Below are 20,684 nucleotides of genomic sequence, written 5' to 3'. Positions count from 1 at the left end.
TGGTATTTGCCAGTTCTCTAAACTACTCAAAATTTCCGCTACCGGTTCACCAGAACCAGCCAGAACTGGCTGAATACCACCTCTGCTCTGCCTTCAGGTAGCTCTTCTTCGACTCCACAAACCTCTCAGCTCATTTCTTTTTCTCATTTGCTCCAAACTCAGGAGGAGCTAATGAGTATTGCTGACTGCAAACACAATACATTTTCCTTACATCTTGCAAGAAGCTTTTTCCTGCTGTTTCTGTGATAATGACTAAGGGAGCAAAGATGCCTTGAATTGTCCACCTGTTATCTGTTTCTATATGCACTGCTAATCCCTGGAGATGATGGCAGCACAAAAAGCTATGGAAGTAGTTAGGAATAAGAAAACAAATATTTAAAAAGAATTGTTTTAAAGGAAAATATGCTTGGGAAAGAGTACTTTGCAAGAATATTTGTTTTTATTTTACAGACTATATAGCACACCTGGACTATTTTTTTTCCAGAGGTTCCTCTGAATGCGATTAATGAAATCTAGCAATTTACAGCGGATTATTTGCAAGGGAGGCTTCCAGATTTAGCAATTCTGTCATCCCTTCCTACGCTTTCTGTTACTACTTCTCCGCCAGCCATTTCTTTTGCTTATTTTAAGTCTTGGTTTCTCTTTTGCCTTTCCAATTTGCCCAGCCATCTCTATGTAGTGGCGCAATTCTTCTGACCATTAGCCTGGGAAGAAGAAGCCCATGTTTTTGAAATCCAGGCAAGATTCTCACCCCGTGCAGGTGGCTTCTGACCCTTCATTCGGAAAGAGGCTTTTCTACCAGGTGGCATGAAGACCCCTTTGGAAGTGTTGGGAGATGGGTCTTCAGGGGCCCTGCTGGGTCACCGATATCTGGATGCATGCGGCCGTGCTTCACGAGGTGAGATATCTGGCTGAACCTGTGTCCACAGACCACACAAGCATAGGGCTTCTCGCCAGTGTGGGTCCGTTCATGCTGCACCAGGGTGGACCTGTCACTGAAACGTTTGGAGCAGACTGAGCAAGGATAAGGGCGTTCTCCAGTGTGTATTCGCTGATGGATGGTGAGATTGGAGCTATGGCAGAAGGACTTGCCACAGACAAAGCATTTGTATGGCTTATTACCTGTATGGATCTTGCGATGAGTCCGAAGGTTGCAACTTTGGGAAAAAGCTTTCCCGCAGTCGGGACACTGATAGGGCCGTTCCCCACTATGTGTCCGCAAATGGATATGTAAGTTGCTTGGATGTCTGAAACACTTTTCACACAATGTGCAGGCATATGGCTTCTCCCGGGTATGGACGAACCGGTGTTGGCGCAGGTCAAATCTCTGCTTGAAGGACCGCCCGCAATCTGGGCACGTGAGATCGGAGACCACAGTGGCACTGAAAGGAGGATTCCACGTGGTGACTGGGAGAGAGGCTTCACGGACTTTTATTTCCAGAGATGCCACCTGATGCTCTTTGTCCTGGACAATCTTCTTACCCAACAGGATTTCCTTGTTTGGTTTGGGTGGCTCAGTCAGAACCTCAGATTTCTTCTTCTTTTTGGGGTGCTGCCCTACTGATGCAGTTGGCTTCTTCAGCTGCGATGACCTAGCACCCTGAGGAACCAGAGTCTTCTTTTGTTTACCAGATTTGGCAGTCAAAATTTGGCTTCCCGATTCCTTTTTTCCAGATCTTTCCTGCAGCAATGAGGGTTGAGGCCTACCTTTTGTGGAAGCCTGCTCCTCTGTTCTAGATGACTGGTTCTTCTTTCTTTTGGAAGATTTATTCTTTGAGGAAATCAATGGCTTTTTAAGGGGGAGGGTACTAGCTGGGGGCACTGATGCAGCAACCTCTTTGATACAGTTAGAAGAAGGCTCTTTGACAAGTGTTTCCCCTAGACCTACATATTCCTGAGGTACTTCCATTGCGATGGCTTGTACCTTAACTGTTTTTGTGGCTCTCTTTAAAAAAGAACGTTTTTCCACCCCTTGGATAGCAGTTGGTGAATGTTGGTTTCCTGCAAAGGAAAGAAGGAAGAGCAGTTGCTTTTAAGGAAACTGAAGAGGTTATCTCCCTTTCCCCCCCCCCCCCCAGCCCCATTATTTAACTGGGAAATAGGCTTAAGGAAACGGAGTAAGGAAAGCTCTCTCTTGATTTCCAAACTGCATGTTGCTGTCAGTGGTGGGTTAAGACCTGGAGGTAGGTACCGTTCCGTTACGGTGCTCCGGAGGGCCCACCCACCCACGCTCCTTACCGGTATTTGAAGTTTTCGGGGCTTCCGTGCAAGCGCACGGAGTGCATGGCGCCTGCGTGATGCTCCACCGAGCAGCTGGAGCGTTGCAGAGGCGTCGTGGAGCATCGCGGGTGGTAAGTACACATGCGCACGCTGCGCATGTTCATGTGGTAGGCGGCTGGCCCCGTTGCACCATACGGGGTGCACCGGGATCCAGAACCCACCACTGGTTGATGTGATAGGCATTGCTCTGATTCATAGAAAAATAACAAGGGTATACTTTTCCTCTTCTTTCTTTGAGAGGTATTCTCTGAAAGCTGATGGTACAGGGTTGGCTGGATGGAGGAGGGGAGGAAAACATGGCTTTTTAAAAAGGTTAAAGGTGTGTTAAGTTCTGGGGAAATCTACCATGTCTATTCATCTCTTTGGGGATGAAAAAGTAGAAAATATATTGGTGCAAATTTTGTTGTCAAATTTTGGGAGTATACTCTGGATGTGTTCTGGGGTTGCAAATTGGGTCTGGGACTCCACCAGTGGGTTGTTTACCGATAAGTACATGGATAGCTCCCTCAATAATAATGGGTCAAAGCCACTCAAACAGCACCCTTGATTGTGCTATTGAAGTCTCATCCCTTTTACATCTTTTATGAAATATATTCAAAAGGGGTGAAGTTTTGATCATAGAGTTGTGCCCGCCATCTTAACGTCTTTGACTCTCTCCTGCAGACATCCCTGGATAATTTGCACACACATAGCCCACCCTCCAAGTAATTTAAATCATAATTCCTGCTGCTAAGGGATGCAGTCGATCAGTGACTAAGATGCTGAGCTTATTGATCAGAAAGGTCAGCAGTTCAGCGGTTCGAATCCCTACTGCCGCATAATGGAGTGAGCTCCCATTACTTGTCCCAGCTTCTCCCTACCTAGCACTTTGAAAGAATGTAAAAATGCTAGTAGAAAAATAGGAACCACTTTTGGTGGGGAGGTAACAGCGTTCCAAATGCCTTCAGTGTTTAGTCATGCCGGCCACATGACCATGGCGACAATGCTGGCTCTTCAGCTTTGAAACGGAGATGAGCACCGGCCCCTAGATTCGGGAATGACTAGCACATATGTGTGAGGGGAACCTTTACATTTACCTAATTTCTCCTGCTAATACCAGAACAAACAGGGCTTATTAATATGGCTGTCTATATGAAAATATGTGTGTGTGTGTGAGTGTGTGTGTGTGTGTGTGTGTGTGTGTTGTAAAAATTAGGCTATAAAGAACTAGGCAACAGGTTAGGTGGATCATAACTAAACTCCCTGTTCAGTCTTCTTCCTTACCTGTGAATCGATCTTTTGGAGAGTTGATAGTATTATTCTGAAAATACAATTCTCCTCCTTGCTGTATCCGGGTGATTATCTCTGGTTTCTCCAGAGGAATTCCTACCCAAGAGAAAGAAGCGTAAGAGAAAGAAGCATAACCAAAGGTTTATGGCTTCCCAATTTCTCAGTGAAAAATTCTGAAAGTCAGGTCAAACACAAAGAGCTACTACATTAAACATTAAAACAGGCAGGAGAAGGGAGAATTGATCTAGAACAGAACAAGAGATAAACAAGGATGCACCAATGTCAGTGCTATTCTCTTTCCCTTGAATGTCCCTGATTAACCTGTGCAGGGCCAGTTCAGCATAGTAGCGAAGGTGGTGGAATGGTGGCAGGCAGGCAGTGTTCAAGCTCAGCCTCAACCCCAGAAGTTCATTAGATGACTTTGGGTCCGTCTCTCGCTCTTTGGCCAATCTAACTTCCAGGGTTGCTATGGGAAGAATTTGCTATGTATAGGTAATCCTCGAATTGCAATGATTTGTTTAGTGACTTTAAAATGACAAGGGTACTGAAAAAAAGTAATTTATAACCAGTCCTCTCAATTACGACTGTCGCAGCATCCCCAAGATCACATGAGCAAAATTTGGATGTTTGGCATGTATTTAACGAAAGTTACAGAATCCTGGGATTACATGAACCTGATCATTTGTGACTTTCCCAGACACTTCCAGCAAGCAAAGTCAATGATGTCACGATTCATTTAACTGCAGTGATTTGTTTAACAACTGTGGAAAAAAAGGTTGCAAAATTGGGCATGACTCACTTAACAACTTGCTTAGCAATGGAAATTCTGGTCTCAATTGAGGTCATAAAATGAGGGCTACTTATATATCACCTTGAACCAGTGAGGGTTGCTAACCGGTTTACTAGCAGTTGGCTCGTGCTCGCTTCTGTGCATGCGCAGAAGCGCCCGGGCGGGTGGGCAGAGCCTCCCACTGCTGTCATTACTGGTTCAGCCGAACTGAGCTGAACCGGGAGCAACCCATCACTGCTTTGAATTCCTGAATGAAAGGCAGTGTCTGAACCAAATAAATAAATACTTTTACAGAATATTAGAAAGTTCAGACAATAACACTATTGTCTGGACACAGCTATCATTTCCCCAAGAACTCCAGGGTCCTGCTAACCTAACGTTCTAAGACAGATGTTCTCCAAATGTTGTGGACTAGAAATCCCCCCTCCGGTCATTTGGGTCATGATGAGAAGCATTAGAACAGTGTTTCTCAACCTTGGCTACTTGAAGATGTCTGGATGCAGTGTTTCTCAACCTTGGCCACTTGAAGATGTCTGGACTTCAACTCCCAGAATTCCCCAGCCAGCTGGCTGGGGGATTCTGGGAGTTGAAGTCCAGACATCTTCAAGTGGCCAAGGTTGAGAAACACTGCATTAGAAGCTAGATTCATCATGGAACGAGAAAAGCATTGTTCCTGAGTTGCCATGAAAACAAAGAGGGCTGAAGAAAACTGGCCAGTCCTCACCCAGAGTGGACACATTCTGAAAGTTCTCAAGCGTGACATCATCATACAGTGCTCGTTGCTCCTCAGTTAGCAAAGCCCACTCTTCACTGGAGAACTTCACGTCAATGTCTTTGAGTGGCACTGGTGGCTTTTGGGTGGTAGAGAAAGGGAATGAAAGAGACATTAAAAAATCAGATGTGGAAAAAAAGAGAACCCCAAATAGATTAATCCCCAAATACACTAATTGGAAAGCTTTCAAGAACCTTTTAATCCCTTCAGTCAACTCTCTCAGCATAACTATTGTTAAACAGGGATTCCATTATGAGCTGGGATTTTGCAAGAATGCTGCTGCTTGGAAAGGAGGTAATTTTATTCGAGAGCATAAAAGGTAGACTACAGGTACCGAAGCTGATAATGTTTATAGGAAATCTGGTCCTTTGTGAGCGGTGTGTGAATATGCTCTTTGTAATGTTTAATTTGGTGGATGTGCAGCTCTGGAAGTTAAATGTTTTATTCGATTTTTATTTACAGATCTTTTCTTTGATATGTGCTAAGTTTGGGCACCACCTCTATTGATGAAGGAAGTGGCTTTGTGATGTTTGCAATTTTTTATTACCTTTGTGTGCTACGTGATTTTATAGTGTCAGTTGTTTGTGAGTTGTGCTAATGATTAAAAGGAAGGATAGAGGCAGTGCAGGAATGAATTAAATTTCTGAATTAAATTTTTCCAACACTATGGAGTTCAAATGATGACCCTATTTTACTTGGACTTTGACTCCAGTATTGTGATGGAATGTGCAACTGAAGAAGTGTGTGTGGGGATATCAGCAGTGGCAACGCAGCTTCCCAGGGAGAAGGCAACCCATTCCAGAGAGGGGCCCAAGGCAAGAAAGTGCTGAACTGGATGGGGAAAGAATCAGGATAATTACACCCTAGAACAGGGATGTCCTACCTTGGCAACTTTAAGACCCAGTGAACCTCAATTCCTAGAATTTCCCATGCTGGGAAATATACAAGTCCCAATAGTTGTCAAAATTGGACACCTCTATTCTAGAATCTCCCAGGCTTTATTTATTTATTTGTTTAGTTAAATTTATTTGCTGCTTATTTCACCATGGGGCTACTTTAGGCAGCTTACAACAACAAAAACAGCAAATTGAAAAGAAGTGGAAACATAACTGTAGTAAAATGATATATATGAAAATCTATGAAAACAAATATTTATTTATTTATCAGCACAAATACAACATATATATATATATATACCTCCCACCCTGGCTGGCTGATAAGGAGTCGTTCTCTGTAGCTCAAATGGTTAACTCCCTGCCTGGGAGGCAATGGAGCACAGGTTCGATTCCCAAACTTGGGTATGGCTAGCTGATGAGAGCTAAATAGCTTGAAATAGATCTATACTAGTCTCCCTTTATTTATTTATCAGCATAAATATAACATATATATATATATATATATATATATATATATATATATATATATATATATATATATATATATATATATATATATAATATCTTGTCAATCTTACACGGGAAAAGACCTAAATATGCCTATATATGGTAATATTTGGGCATACAAGGGGTTGTGACTTTAAATATATACCTTTCACCCTGACCTGGCTGATAAGGAGTCGAGCCCTGTAGCTCAATGGTTAACACATCTAAGAGGCAATAGAGCACAGGTTCGATTCCCAACAAGGGTATGGCTAGCTGATGAGAGCTAAATAGCTTGAAATAGATCTATAGTAGTCTCCCTTTATTTATTTATCAGCACAAATATAACAAATGTAACAAAAAGGCAACAGTAAAAAATATTGGGTTTCTGTCTGGATGGTTTCTTGTGACGAGCCGAAGAACAGAGAATGGAAGTGTGATCTTCCTCCCATACTTGGGCATACCAGGGGTTGTGACTTTAAGTATATACCTCCCACCCTGGCTGGCTGATAAGGAGTCGAGCCCTGTAGCTCAATGGTTAACACATCTAAGAGGCAATAGAGCACAGGTTCGATTCCCAACAAGGGTATGGCTAGCTGATGAGAGCTAAATAGCTTGAAATAGATCTATACTAGTCTCCCTTTATTTATTTATCAGCATAAATATAACAAATGTAACAAAAAAGGCAACAGTAAAAAATATTGGGTTTCTGTCTGGATGGACTCTTGTGACGAGCCTAATGACAGAGAGTGGAAGTGTGACCTTCCTCCCATACTTGGGCATACCAGGGGTTGTGACTTTAAGTATATATATATATATATATATATATATATATATATATATATATATATATATATATATATATCATATATATATATATATAGCATATATATATATATAGCATATATATATATATAGCATATATATATATATATAGCATATATATATATAGAATATATATATATATATATATATATATATATATATATGGCATATATATATGGCATATATATATATGGCATATATATATATGGCATATATATATGGCATATATATATATATATATATATATATATATATATATATATATATATATATATATAATAAAATCTATGAAAACATATATATATATATATATATATATATATATATATATATATATATATATATATATATATATGTTTTCATAGATTTTCATGGGTATAGATATGCATAGGTATATTCTTGGCATATTCGGGTCTTTTCCCGTGTAAGATTGACAAGATATTGTCTTGTGAGATACAAAATACAGAGTTTTGTGAATTTTCTTAAAGCAATGACCACAGGTGATGAGCCAATTTAGAGGTCTTAGAGACAAGAACCTTAACATTGCCTGCGCCATCAGATTGTGGTGACTGTTGTGGCTTTGCAAAGAGAAAGAGAAAGTACACATTTTTTATGTGGAAAAAGTGCAAATGCAGATTTAAGTTAGAATGCTGACAATTGGTTAACAAATAATAAGAATAAAATGCATAGCATTAGTGGCTCAAAACCATCATATAGTTCACTGACAGCACTCAACACCGTGCCGAAACTGGAGTGTATGCACACACACGTGTGTGTATGTGTGCTGAAGTGCCAGAGCCCAGAAGAGAGCAGCTGGCTGGAGAAGCCAGAAGCATTGCAGTAAGACCGGCTGGAAAAAAGCAGACTCTGCTGAGCCTTGCAGAAATCCAGCTGGCGAAACCACTGTCCGGAGGTCTTCGGACTGAAACCTGACCTGGAGGGACAGGGAAGAAGGAGGGATGTCTCAGTTGATCTAGAGGAATTGGCAGTTCTTTGGGAGATTGGAGAAAAACCCTTCAAACTGGCAGTGGTGGTGGTGGCCATAACTGAATGACCATTATAAAGCTGTGGCTCTGGACTAAGTTATACTGCTGGAGACAGGGCCGGATTTAGATGAAAAGAGGCCCTAGGCTATTCCACTTATGAGGCCCTTTCACCTCCCATTTTTAAGTTTGTAAATTACATGAGAGACAATAAAATACATCATTACTGTGATATATATCAATATATATCAATATATATCAATATATATAGCTGGCCTCCTGACGGAGGGCGGCTCTGCTCTGCGGCAAAGGCAGCGAGGCCAGCCGCCTCCCCTGCTGCGCACAGCTACCCGGCTCGGCCCCCTCACCCTCACCTGCCTGACCGCTGGTGGGCTCTGCGTCGATGGGGCGGCTACTGGGAGCGGCCGCGCCTCTCGCCCGACCGCCAGTGCCGGGAACGTGGACGGGCTCCCCAACTGCCGCGGCACTGGAACGATCTTAACCAATACATTTTTATGTTTGTTTATTAGTCATATGCATAGAATTTCTCCTTATTTTCGGTTCAGTGTTTTAGTGTTCACTGTTTTTAGAATAGTGTAATTTTAATTTTGCTAACAATTTGAATGTAGGCCCCTCTTGATCTTGAGGCCCTAGGCTGAAGCCTAGTTAGCCTATAGGAAAATCCGGCCCTGGCTGGAGAGGTATTGGAAGAAAATATTGAAACCGGGTGAGTGATTGGTGCTGGAAAGGTGTTGGAACAAAGTGTTGAAACCAGATGAGTGATTGACCAACTTTTTTTTGTGGGGCTGAGAAAAAAACTGATCTGAATCTTAAAAAGGGTCCAGAGCAGCGGCTAAGTGGCTTTCAGGGAATGGTATTAAAGAAAGGAGGCAGAGGAGGTTAAAGCAACAAAGCCTCAGGAGATTCTGTCTTCTGCAGTTTTGGAAGTGAAAAAAAAATTAACAACCAAAAGGAAGAGCCTAGGGGAAAGTCCCTTTCCCCTCCTCTTTATTCTGTTTTTTGTGGATTATTGTATTGCAGTTTGGAGAGAGCCATTTACCAGCAAGCAGAAAATACTTCTCCGGCTAGTGGGAGTGCAGCTGTGACCTTGGCTACAGGAACTGTTATCTCTTTTTGTAAAGTTTGGCAGCAACTGTTTATGGCTGTGGAAGAGAAAAAAAATCTGGAATGCAGGCTGGACTGGATTAATGCTAAAACTGAGCAACTGAATTTAGAAGACCCTAAATGTGTAATTAAATGTAACATAACCCAAAAATTTAAAAATATGTAAAAATAGTTAAACTTGCAAAATGGAGATGTGGATGTATGAGGAATTATTTGGGATGCTGAAAAATGCGTGTGAAACATTAATTGGTTAAAAAAAGATAGAAAATCAAAGGGAAAATACAGGGCAAGAAATAGGAGAAGAGGGAGTAAGAGGGGGCACAAATAAGGAGCAAGATATAGTGGAAGAAAGAAAATTGGAAAAAAATGCAGACAGATTATTTTACTGGGATTTATAGTTACAAAGCAGAAAAAAGGGGAGATCACCCCAAAAAGAAACCACAAGATAGTAAGAAGGGGAGGAGAACAAGGAAAACTCTGGGGAAAAATACCAGAATAATAAAAATGAATATACTGAAAAAAAGATACTACAATCATAAAAACAAGAAAAAGAAAAAAGAATAAGTTAGGAGAAAGGGGGAGAAGAAGAGAAATGATTAAAAGTGGAATTCGTGAGAGCCCAAGAGAAAATGGATAAAAGAGGAAGAAAGGGGAAAAGAGTTGGATTAGTAGATTAAAGGAAACAGTAGTATGATTGGTATTGTTGTGCAACTAATTAAGAAATAAAGGAAGCATAATACATTATTAATTGTAGAGAAAAAATGAAAGAAATGCTCTCTATGTCAAAACTAGAGGATATATATTGTTTAAAATAGATCAGTAGAGAAATAGAAGTGATGAAATAGATCAATAGAGAAATATGAAGTGATAATTTGGTGCAAATTTTGAAGGGGCAATTGAAGATATTGTTTATATTCTAAGATAAAAAATGAGTATAAAAATGGAAAATAATGGAAGAAAATAATTTGGCTGAAAGTGAAAACCAAGTTATAATGTAAAATGGATTATGTAAATGAGATGATGTAAAAGGGAAGATCCGGTCAATGCTTTGTTTCCATAATATGTGTAAAGCTGTATTAAAAAAATAAAAAATAAAAACCTTAATAAAAAAAAGAGAGAGCTGCTGGCTGATACTCAATGCATGTCAAAAAACTCGGAAGAGCAGCTGGGAATGGTGTGTATGCCCACAGGGAGGGCTCTGCGTGCCACCTTTAGCAAGCGTTCCATAGGTTCGCCATCACCGATATAGTTCCTATTTCTTTTTGCAAAGCCACAACAGTCGCCTCAACCTGACCTTCATCCCCCTCACCTATGTAGTGAATCAGGTGAACCAGGGAAACCTGACATAAGTGAGATTTACCATATCCAGACTGTAAAATCTAGGCAACTACTAGATGGCAAAAAGGCTTTTGCGGACATCACTACTGGCATCTAATGGCTCTCTGGATTTTTTTTTACAGCCCACAAAAGGTATGCCTGAAAATGAGCAAAACACCCCTGCTACTATATTCAAGACAGTCAACAAATGTGGTTTGGTGGAAATTAAAACGGTTCTAACAGCCATGTAATCTTAAATTTTCCAGCCCAGCTTTGCACCCATCATTCAGGTATTTAGCATAGTGATACATGTAGTGGTCCTTAACCTATGATCGGTTGTTTAGCAACCATTTGAAATTATGATGAAACACCACCACCCTTGAAAAGCTATTTACAAACCGGTTTCAACATGTTGATGTCTCACTTCTCCCCAGTCGTGTGACTGCATTTTGGACTCTTGGCAACTAGGACATTTTTCAGCTGTTGGCAGCACTCCCTGTCACATGTCATCAAGATTTACAAGAGTTTTTCTGGAAACCAGCATTTTAGATTTACCTGCTATAGTGAACAACAAGTTCACTTAACCACCACGAAAAAGGTCATAAAATCAAATTTAGTCATGCCCCATCACAACAAGACTGTAATTACCAGGCTCAGTTATGATTGTAGCTCAAGGACTACCTGTATAACTAAACTCAGCAACTTCCTACGACAAATTGTTTTTCCACCACTTATAGCCCTCTCACCTCATTCCCCAGCTGGAAACTTTCAACAAGATCCACAACCTGAGCACAAGTCTCTGGACAGCATCCTCGGACCCAGTCTTGTATTTCTGGGGGTAGGATGATGAGAAACTGCTCCAGTATTAGTAACTCCAAAATCTGTTCTTTGGTGTGCCTTTCTGGCTTCAACCAGCGCTGTCCAAGGGTCTGGAGGATTTGGCAGGTTTCTCGGGGGCCCGTGGCTTCCTGGTAACGGAACTGCCTGAAACACTGGCGTTGCATTTCAGTTGTGATGCCATATTGGTGCAGGATGCGCTCTTTGACCACGTCATAGTCATTGGCAAGGTTGGGTTCCAAGATGTTGCAGGCTAGAAGAGCTTTGCGGCTTAGATATGGCTTCAGTTTAGCAACCCACTCTGCCCTGGGCCAGCGGTTGTTGTAGGCCACAGACTCAAATCCCTCCAGGTAGTCTTCAATGTCATCTTCTAGGTGGAGTTGAAGCATCCATGTGTTTTGCAGTGGAAGGGACAAGGGTGATACAACCTCAGGAACAGCATCCACACCTGTCACAATCTCTTCAGGTGAACTTGCTGGCTCTGAGCTCTTCAAAGGACTATCCGTTTTATTAGATTGCAGCTTTTCGTGGTTCATGGCATCTGGCCATGACTGGCTGCTCATTGATTGCAATACTTGAGTGACCACAAGCGATGACTCATTCCCAGCATCTTTCCAGCATTGAGATGTTTTGGGAGGACCTTCCTGTGATTGGTTGGTTCTCTGAGGGATCAGTTCTTCAGTATTCCCACGATGCACTAAACTTGGTCGTTCAGTTGCATTAGTAGAATGATCTTTAGAAGTTGGTTGCAATTGGCTCTTCCTATCAAAGCTCAATCCAGTCTCCATTGTAGTAGCTATTGTCTTTCCAAACCAGTGACTTGGATCTAAACAACTTTCCAAGAAGCTGTTGAGATGTGCTTAATAGTCAATGCAATCTTTTAAAGTCAGTAAATAATTTGCTATTACTTAAGTTGGTTGTGAAATACTTGTGACAATAGAAGGACCAAGAGATATAGCAGTCCTCTAGTCTGAAATTGCAGTGCTTCCGAGGAATCTTTCTAAGCAGAGAGAGGGGGGGGGGGGTCAAAGGATTATGGTTACATAATTAAGATTTTTCCTAATTTCAGAAAACAGGTTAGCATCAGAATGTCCGGGGGTTGGGGAGCAAAAACAAATCAGAATATACTGTCCATAGAGAATTTGGATAGACGGGATATTGTGAATTGGCCAATTTTTATTTATTTAAATTATTTGAGTTTTTATTTTATTAACCACTGATATGTTCTAACTCTTCTAAGGCTCTTCTAGCAGTAGAAGGTTGTTTTTTTTTAAGTCAGGTTAAAAAGATGGTATATACATTTGAGGAGAATTACTTGCGAGTATTTTTTTGTGAGATCATACTATATTGGAGAAAGACTATTTAAAATTGAATATCAAGCATGTGCTCCCCCAACTGAGATTTCAGGTGCAAAATTTCAGAGTGAGGAAGCTGTTTCAGGGGAAATCAAAGGCGCCCCTTTGTGATGGAAAATGAGTGCTAGAAATTTAGAAGAAATTTGTTTAGCTCACCTTTTGATATTAATTCATTTAATCCATGAAAGCCAGTTTGGTATAATGGTTAAGGCATCAGGCTAGAAAACGGGAAACATGAATTCTAGTTCTGCCTTAGGTACAATACCAGCTGGTGAGTTTGGCCCAGTCACTTTCTCTCAGCCTTAGGAAGGAGGCAATGGCAAAATACTTCTGAGAATCTTTCCAAAAAAACTATAAAGATTTGTCTAGGAAATCTCTGAGTCTCAGACATGATTAAACAGAAGGGATGGGGGAATCTACTGGTATATGTGAATCAGAATACAGGCTTGTAGTCTTACTCATTCTCTAAATTTTGTGGCACAATCATCACATTTTTTGAAATGCATCCAAATACATAAATTAAGCACAAGGAAATGATGCTACAGAATTACAATACTCAGCAACCTTTCAACTTTCATGGTAAAGGGTTAAAGATGTTGGCATTTGCAACAATGCATACTGGTGCTGAAATAGATTACAAGTTTGGGAAAAAATGAGACACTAAGTGAAACTTATTTTAATCCTGTAAGTATATCTGTTCACTCCAGTTCCACTCCGGTTTCAGTTTAATATTGACTGTTAGATGTCTCCTGATATGGAATGTCCTTTATTGATACAACCTGCAATGGATTCATCAAGGTTTCAAAAGTCTCTTTACGAACAGCATGAAATATCGAATGCTGAATCAGAACCTGCGTCTGGCAACGTTTGTGAATATTTGGGGTTGACAATGATTTATGACGTTTTTGGCAGAAACTCAGTATTTACAATGTCACCAAAAAAGTCATAAAATCAGGAATTGATATGTGGGGACTCACTTTGCAACAATCACAATTTACAACTGTAATTACGGGGTTCAATTATGGCCATAAGGACTATCTCAATATTGGGGGTGTCACAGGTTTCCTGTCCCTGTTTCAAAGGAACTTTCCTCAACCTGAAGTCTTGAATAGAACTGAGATCCAGATTCTCCAGACTGCATGGCTGTTGCTGATTCTTGGGAGGAAATGCCCAGATTTACAATCAGGCAGGCAAAAGAAGGGATACAATAGCTACAATCCTGCTAAGAATTAAAACAGTCAAAATTCCAGGTATGCTCTCCTATATTGTTCCTTGTTATTCATGTACTGTATATCCTTTTCCTTCCGAGTGTTTTCCTGCAAAAGTTGTGCTTTTTTTGTTTTTGTATTAACTGAGTTTATTGATCTATTGGTGGCAACAAACATTGACCAGTTAGCTTGTCACCCAAGTCTAATGTTGCAGGTTCAGAGTGAGTGACTGGCTCAAAGTCACCCAACCGGTTTTTCATGCTTAAAGTGGAACTAGAACTCACCATTTCCCGGTTTTTAGCCTGGTTCCTTAACCACTAAACCAAACCAGCTTTCCTATTCATATACTGGGTATAAAATGCCTAAAAAGGGTTTGCAGTTCTTTCATTTTCCTTTCTTTTGTGGTAGCTGCTTCAGTTTCATCATGATGCAGCACTGTCTTTTGTCAAACCTGCCCCTTCCTCCCCCAGAGAACTAAACAAGACGTTCCCATCATCTCCAGTCCAGAACCTCAAGGCCTGGTCAGGTGCCATCTTTCACAGCAACTTCAATCCCTTCTCAGAGGGAGAAGTATGAGTCAGGCTTAGAGTGACCTGTCCACATAAACATGACCTGTTTATGGTCATGTGCTTTTTTTTTTTTTTTTTTTAAATACACGTGTTCTGGATCAGTATCCATCTTTTCACGGAGAGATGAGCTCAAAAGTCCAATTCACTGCTTAACTCCTCCCCACTTTTTTCAGCCCACAGACACACACACCCTGCTTTTTGGGGTAAGCGGGCCAACACATCCTACATGTACTTTGTCCCAGAATCTATGTCAAATAATGAAGACGATGACATAATATATTCATGATGCACAATCAAGCAACATACCTTCTCCCACTTCCTACTCCACTGAAGGAATTCCTTGACTCACCCAGATTTTTTTTGCCAGTGCCTCTCTTCCGGCTCCTTCTATGAAATCTTCTTCCTGCACCCCATCGATCCACAAATATTCTCTTTCACTTTCCCTGGCGACTCTTCATGCCTCTCAGGCCACACCTATATGCGGTGCGACATTCCTCTCGTCACCCCACTGAGCTATTTCTTCAACCTGCACTGGATTACCAATGGTCCGGGTTTCTTCTGCTGCTGTCTTTTGGTATTTGCTCCTTTGATCTCGCTGTGTCTTTTCTCACAGTCCTATTTGCTCAGGCAGGCCGTTCTTGCTCTGCGACTGCCCAATCATAAACATCTGGAGGCTATTTTTAAACCTCTGAATTAAGCATGAGATAGGCAGGAAAGCCTGTCACTCTGAAGACGCAAGACTGACGCTTTGGGTTTTAAACCCCCCCCCCCCCTTCTGCCTTCTCTTCCAGTTCTGACGCAGCTAGCCTCTCACTCTTCATTTCCTTGTGCAGTAGCAATGCAATCCACAAACCTTAATCCAATCCACACATCCTTTGCTGATAGCCAAAGTGGCATACAGCCTGCATGCTTATAAACTCTTCTGCCCACCCTGACTGTCAATTGAAAACCAATTTTTTAAAAAACAAAAAAATATATTTAACCCTTATTCTAGCAACACTAAGATGCATTGCCATTTTTCAACTCCTCTTTGAGTTGACGGCAGCTTAACGGGAGAATCTGAGGCGACATTTGCAGGCGTTTGTGCTGTGTTGTTCCTAAGGTCCTAAGGCTACTACCCCACTGCTTAGTGGCTTGGTTGGAAATATGCATTAAAAAAAATCTTCCTAGGTATGGAGTACTACAATAAGCAATATACATTTTAAAAGATCAGTTATATCTATCATAGTCATCAATTTGAAGCCTGAATTGTGAAAGCTAATTTCTGTGGTAAATGTACTGTCTGTCTGTAAGCAAAACCACTCCGCCCCTCTCAATACCTTTGAAAAGAATTGATTTGGGGATAGATGCAGAGACTACTGGGCTAAGTTTTCTTCCCATCCTGTGCAAAAGGTCTTTCTTAGCCCTGCGGATTGGAAAGCAAATTCGACTGAGCAAGACAGAAGATGCTTTTTCAATAGGCAATTGGACTTTCTGGTTTTTCTTTGAAGACATTTTGCTTCTGATGCAAGAAGCTTCTTCAGCTCTGACTAGATAGTGGGGCTGAATTCTTCAGTCAGAGCTAAAGAAACGTCTTGGATGAGAAAGGAAACATCTTCAAAGAAAAACCAGGAAATTCAGTTGCCTCTTGAAAAAACAACTTTGGGCTTTCCCATTGATGTTGCTTGTCAGGAACAAACTAGGAAGGTTGCAGATGATAATCATGTGACCCAGGATGCTGCAACCATCAGATGCTGATTGCCAAGTGCCCAGATTTTAATCAAGAGACCATGGAGATGCTGTGACTATTGTAAGTGCAAAGACCAGTTCTTTGTCACACTTTTCAGTGTTGTCATCACTGAATTGCCGTAAGTCGATGACTACCTGTATTATCTAAAGTTGTTTTTAAAAGCAATGTTTATACACAGATTTTCCATTTTTTCCATGTAGTAAATGAGCTGTAATCACATCAAACCACTCTTTTTTATATTGCTTCCAGCTTGCAAACCCCTATCCTCATTGTAGAGAGAAATGCAATATCCATGAGCTTTTATGTTTCTGTGCTACCATCTTCTCTCTAGAAATTACTTTAATCTCTTCTATACCACAATAGATGAATGAATCATTTTATTTCCAAACAATTTGACCAGGTTGACACTAATCAGGATGGTGGCCACAAACATATGATTGAAATTTTACTCCTTTGATTGATAAAATTGATAAAAACAGAAATTCAGTTGCAACCATCTTGATTATTTTAACCACACCCTGCAAACTCCCCAGCATTGTTCTAAATTTTGTTTTAATCATAGTTCATAAAGTAAGTGTCAGCCCAGATGGACCAGACCAGAAAATCAATTCCACAGGAAGATTAAAACTACTTTTATTGAGATTAGTTAGATTACAATAACAGAAAGTCTGGTGGTGCTGTGACACCCCCCCCCCCTTATAGTTCAGCTAATTAGGGAGTTTTCTGCCTGAGTCACTTCTGAATGTCATCTGACTGATCCGCCCTTAAAAACGCTTCCACCCTTTTTTTGCTCATGTAATAGTTCCTGCTTATCTCTATCACCTGCTTTGCTTTCTACAGTAAGTTTCTGTTAGTTTGCCTACCAACATCATATTATGAATGAGCTCAATATAAGATGGATTTCAATGAGGTATTTTTTCTGTTCATATTTTTGACTTCTAAATAAATCAGCCTAGCTATTTGCCACAGTTACTAACTGAAGCTATAATTACCAGTAGTTGCTTACCAGAAAAAGTACTGCAAACTGTAACTTCACAAATACATTCCATCTGAACCACATCAATACTTCAATTAATCCACAGTCTTGCCCAAACATTAAGAAACACTAGGATAGAATATAATGCATGCTTTTGTACATCTGCTAATCAGATAGATTAAGCTCTTCGCACCCATCTAATAATATTTTTTGGTCTTATAAAGCCCATTGCGGTGGTTAATTTATACTTCCTTTTTTACTCAGTTATGCAACTGCCAGGGTTCACATAAATGTGTCTGTGTATTGTGTACCATAGTTTTCCCAGGTCCTTAAATAGCCCATGTAAAAGGTTTTTCCATCATGGCAAAGAAGCCGCCTTTTGAAGTTTCATTTCTACAAGCAATGCTTGGAGCCGTGCGTTCAGATTGGGAATTTCAGAAAGGCGATGTGCACATTATACTCCTGAAAGGCACCTGGCTGTCAAGTGGAATCCACTGTCCAGGGAGGAGAAAAAGTAGTTGCTGAAAATTATGAGGATTGGAATTTCTGGATTAAGACAGGTTCCATGTGTTAATTAGGTTATCAACACAGGATGTCTGTGGCTACAATATATTGTCTTGTTCAATAGATATGTACAATGTATCTGATATTTCTCGACTTATTACTGTTCATTTAAAGATTGTTCAAAGTTATTGCAGCCTCAGAAAAAGTGATTTAGCAATAGCAATTACTTATATACCACTTCACATTGCTTTACAGCCCTCGCTAAGTAGTTTTCAGAGTCAGTGTATTGCCCCCAACAATTTGGGTCCTCATTTTACCGACCTCGGAAGGATAGAATAGAATAGAATTTTATTATTTGTATGCCGCCCTTCTCCGGGAGGACTCAGGGCAGCGAACAATTCAAGGGGGAAAAAGAGGAACATAAAAAACGAAATACAAATAATAAAAGTAAGCAACAGTCGCACAACCATACATGTTGAGAGGGGAGGGAACTCATCACCCCCAGGCCTGCCGGCAAAGCCAGGTTTTGACGGCTTTCTGGAAGGCCTGGAGAGAGGTGAGGGTCCGAATCCCTGTGGGGAGTTCATTCCAGAGGGCCGGAGCTGCCACAGAGAAGGCCCTCCCCCGGGTAATAGCCAGATGGCATTGGCTGGTAGATGGCACCCGGAGGAGGCCAATCCTGTGAGATCTAATGGGTCTGTGGGAGGTAATTGGCAGCAGGCGGTCTCTCAAGTACCCAGATCCAATACCATGAAGGGCTTTATAAGTTACGACTAGCACCTTGAAGCGTATCCGGAGACTGATCGGTAACCAGTGCAGCTCGCGGAGGATAGGTGTAACGTGGGTGTACCGAGGTGCACCCACAATCGCTCGGGCGGCTGCGTTCTGGACGAGTTGAAGTCTCCGAATACTCTTCAAGGGCTGCCCCATGTAGAGCGCATTGCAGTAGTCCAGTCTTGAGGTCACGAGGGCGTGAGTGACTGTTGCGAGCGCCTCCCGGTCCAGGTAGGGACGCAACTGGTGCACCAGACGAACCTGGGCAAATGCCCCCCTGGTCACAGCCGACAAATGGTGTTCTAAAGTCAGCTGTGGATCCAGGAGGACCCCCAAGTTGCGAGCCCTGTCTGAGGGGCATAGATTTTCACCCCCCAGCCTGAATGATGGAATATTGACCAAGTTTTTGGGAGGGAAACACAACAGCCACTCGGTCTTGTCTGGATTGAGTACAAGCTTGTTAACTCCCATCCAGACCCTAACAGCCTCCAGGCACTGGCACATCATGTCAACCGCTTCACTGAGTTGGCATGGGGCGGACAGATACAGCTGTGTATCGTCCGCATATTGATGGTGTTTTATCCCGTGCCGTCGAATGATCTCACCCAGGATGGAAGGCTGAATCAACCTTGAGCCTAGTAAGAACTGAACTGCCAAACTGCTGACTGCCAACAACCAGCAGAAGTAGCCTGCAATACTGTATTCTAACTACTGCACCACCACGGCTCTTTTATGGCCCATACTTGAAGTTACAACCATTTCATCGTCCCCAGAATCAAGTGATCAGAATTTGGACACAGCTTAGACACAGCTCACAATTACCACATATACAGCATCTTGCAATGATGTGAACATAATGTGCAATCTTTCCAGCCAGCTTCCAACAAGGAAGGTCAAAATATAATGTGATCATTAAGTAAATCTGGGGAAGCCAGATTCACTTAGCAACCACATGATTTATTTAACAATCATATGATTTGCTTAACAACTGCAGTATAATGGTTGTAAAATTGGGTCCAGTCACATAACTCACTTAATGACTGTATCACTTAGCAACTGATGTTCTGGTCCCAATTGTGGTGATACGTTGAGGACTACCTGTACTTAGATTTACCGCATTCCTCTCTGATATTGGAGCATGAACCTGAAAATCTGAGTAACAAGATTTATAGCAAGGTTTATTACCCTCAAATCCAACAAAATAGCTGGTAGCAAAGTTTAGAAAACAAAATTACTTTAGGAATAAGATGAATTCAGGATGTGCAAATGTAATGCTATTTTTAATTGAGGTAGGGAGTTAAAATAGTTTCTAAAACGTGCGTGGCTACTTTGTGGCTGTGTATGTTTAGCTTATAACCGCTACAGTACTTTAGTACAATGTGGTCCTTTACAGTGCAATGTGCTGTGTGAATCAAAGCAACAGAAAGAACTCAATAAACCATGGTTCACCTAGCCATCGATTAGCCTATTTCAATTCATGCAGCAAATCCAATAAGTAAAATTCAGTTATTCTTTTTTTTTTGTTCACTGTAGTTTTTGCAAATTTATTTATTTCTGTGTATTGTACATGAAAGTTGATTCTCATGAAATCCCACTTTTTGGCACACTCTAAAGGGCAACCTAACCCTAACCCTAACCCAGTGGTTCACAAACTTGGCAACTTTAAGACTTGTGGACTTCAACTCTGCTGGCTGGAGAATTCTGGGAGTTGAAGTCCACAAGTCTTAAAGTTGCCAAGTTTGGGAACCACTGCCCTAACCCTTGCTTTGCACATAGAAAAAAAAAATGCAAGTTGTAAGAAAAACATGAAACATACTCTTTCTGTGATTTCTACAATACTGTATTGTTACTAGAATAGTCCTAGACTACAACTGTATTGCTTAATACTGTAGTTCTTACTAAATGATTCTCAGTAGCTATGTTGCTTGGGACAAATGATAAGCTAGCTTTTTTGGTTAATCTAAAGAGCAAACACACTGGGCGGACTGCAGA

The 20,684-nt window shown here is 41.2% G+C and overlaps 1 protein-coding gene across 1 annotated transcript; it reads right to left on the bottom strand.

Annotated features, from left to right (window-relative positions):
• Nucleotides 1-292: 292 nt before the first annotated feature.
• Nucleotides 293-13,394, bottom strand: LOC116521614 (zinc finger protein 583-like). The gene is given in 6 exon segments (XM_032236271.1): nucleotides 293-847; nucleotides 850-2,001; nucleotides 3,544-3,645; nucleotides 5,064-5,190; nucleotides 11,487-12,436; nucleotides 13,391-13,394. Coding segments are annotated over 6 exon segments (2,511 nt in total). The 3' UTR covers nucleotides 293-671.
• Nucleotides 13,395-20,684: the final 7,290 nt, after the last annotated feature.

The sequence above is a fragment of the Thamnophis elegans genome, chromosome Z, assembly GCF_009769535.1.
Source record: "Thamnophis elegans isolate rThaEle1 chromosome Z, rThaEle1.pri, whole genome shotgun sequence".
NCBI lineage: Eukaryota > Metazoa > Chordata > Lepidosauria > Squamata > Colubridae > Thamnophis > Thamnophis elegans.
This window is presented reverse-complemented; position numbering and strand designations above follow the sequence as displayed.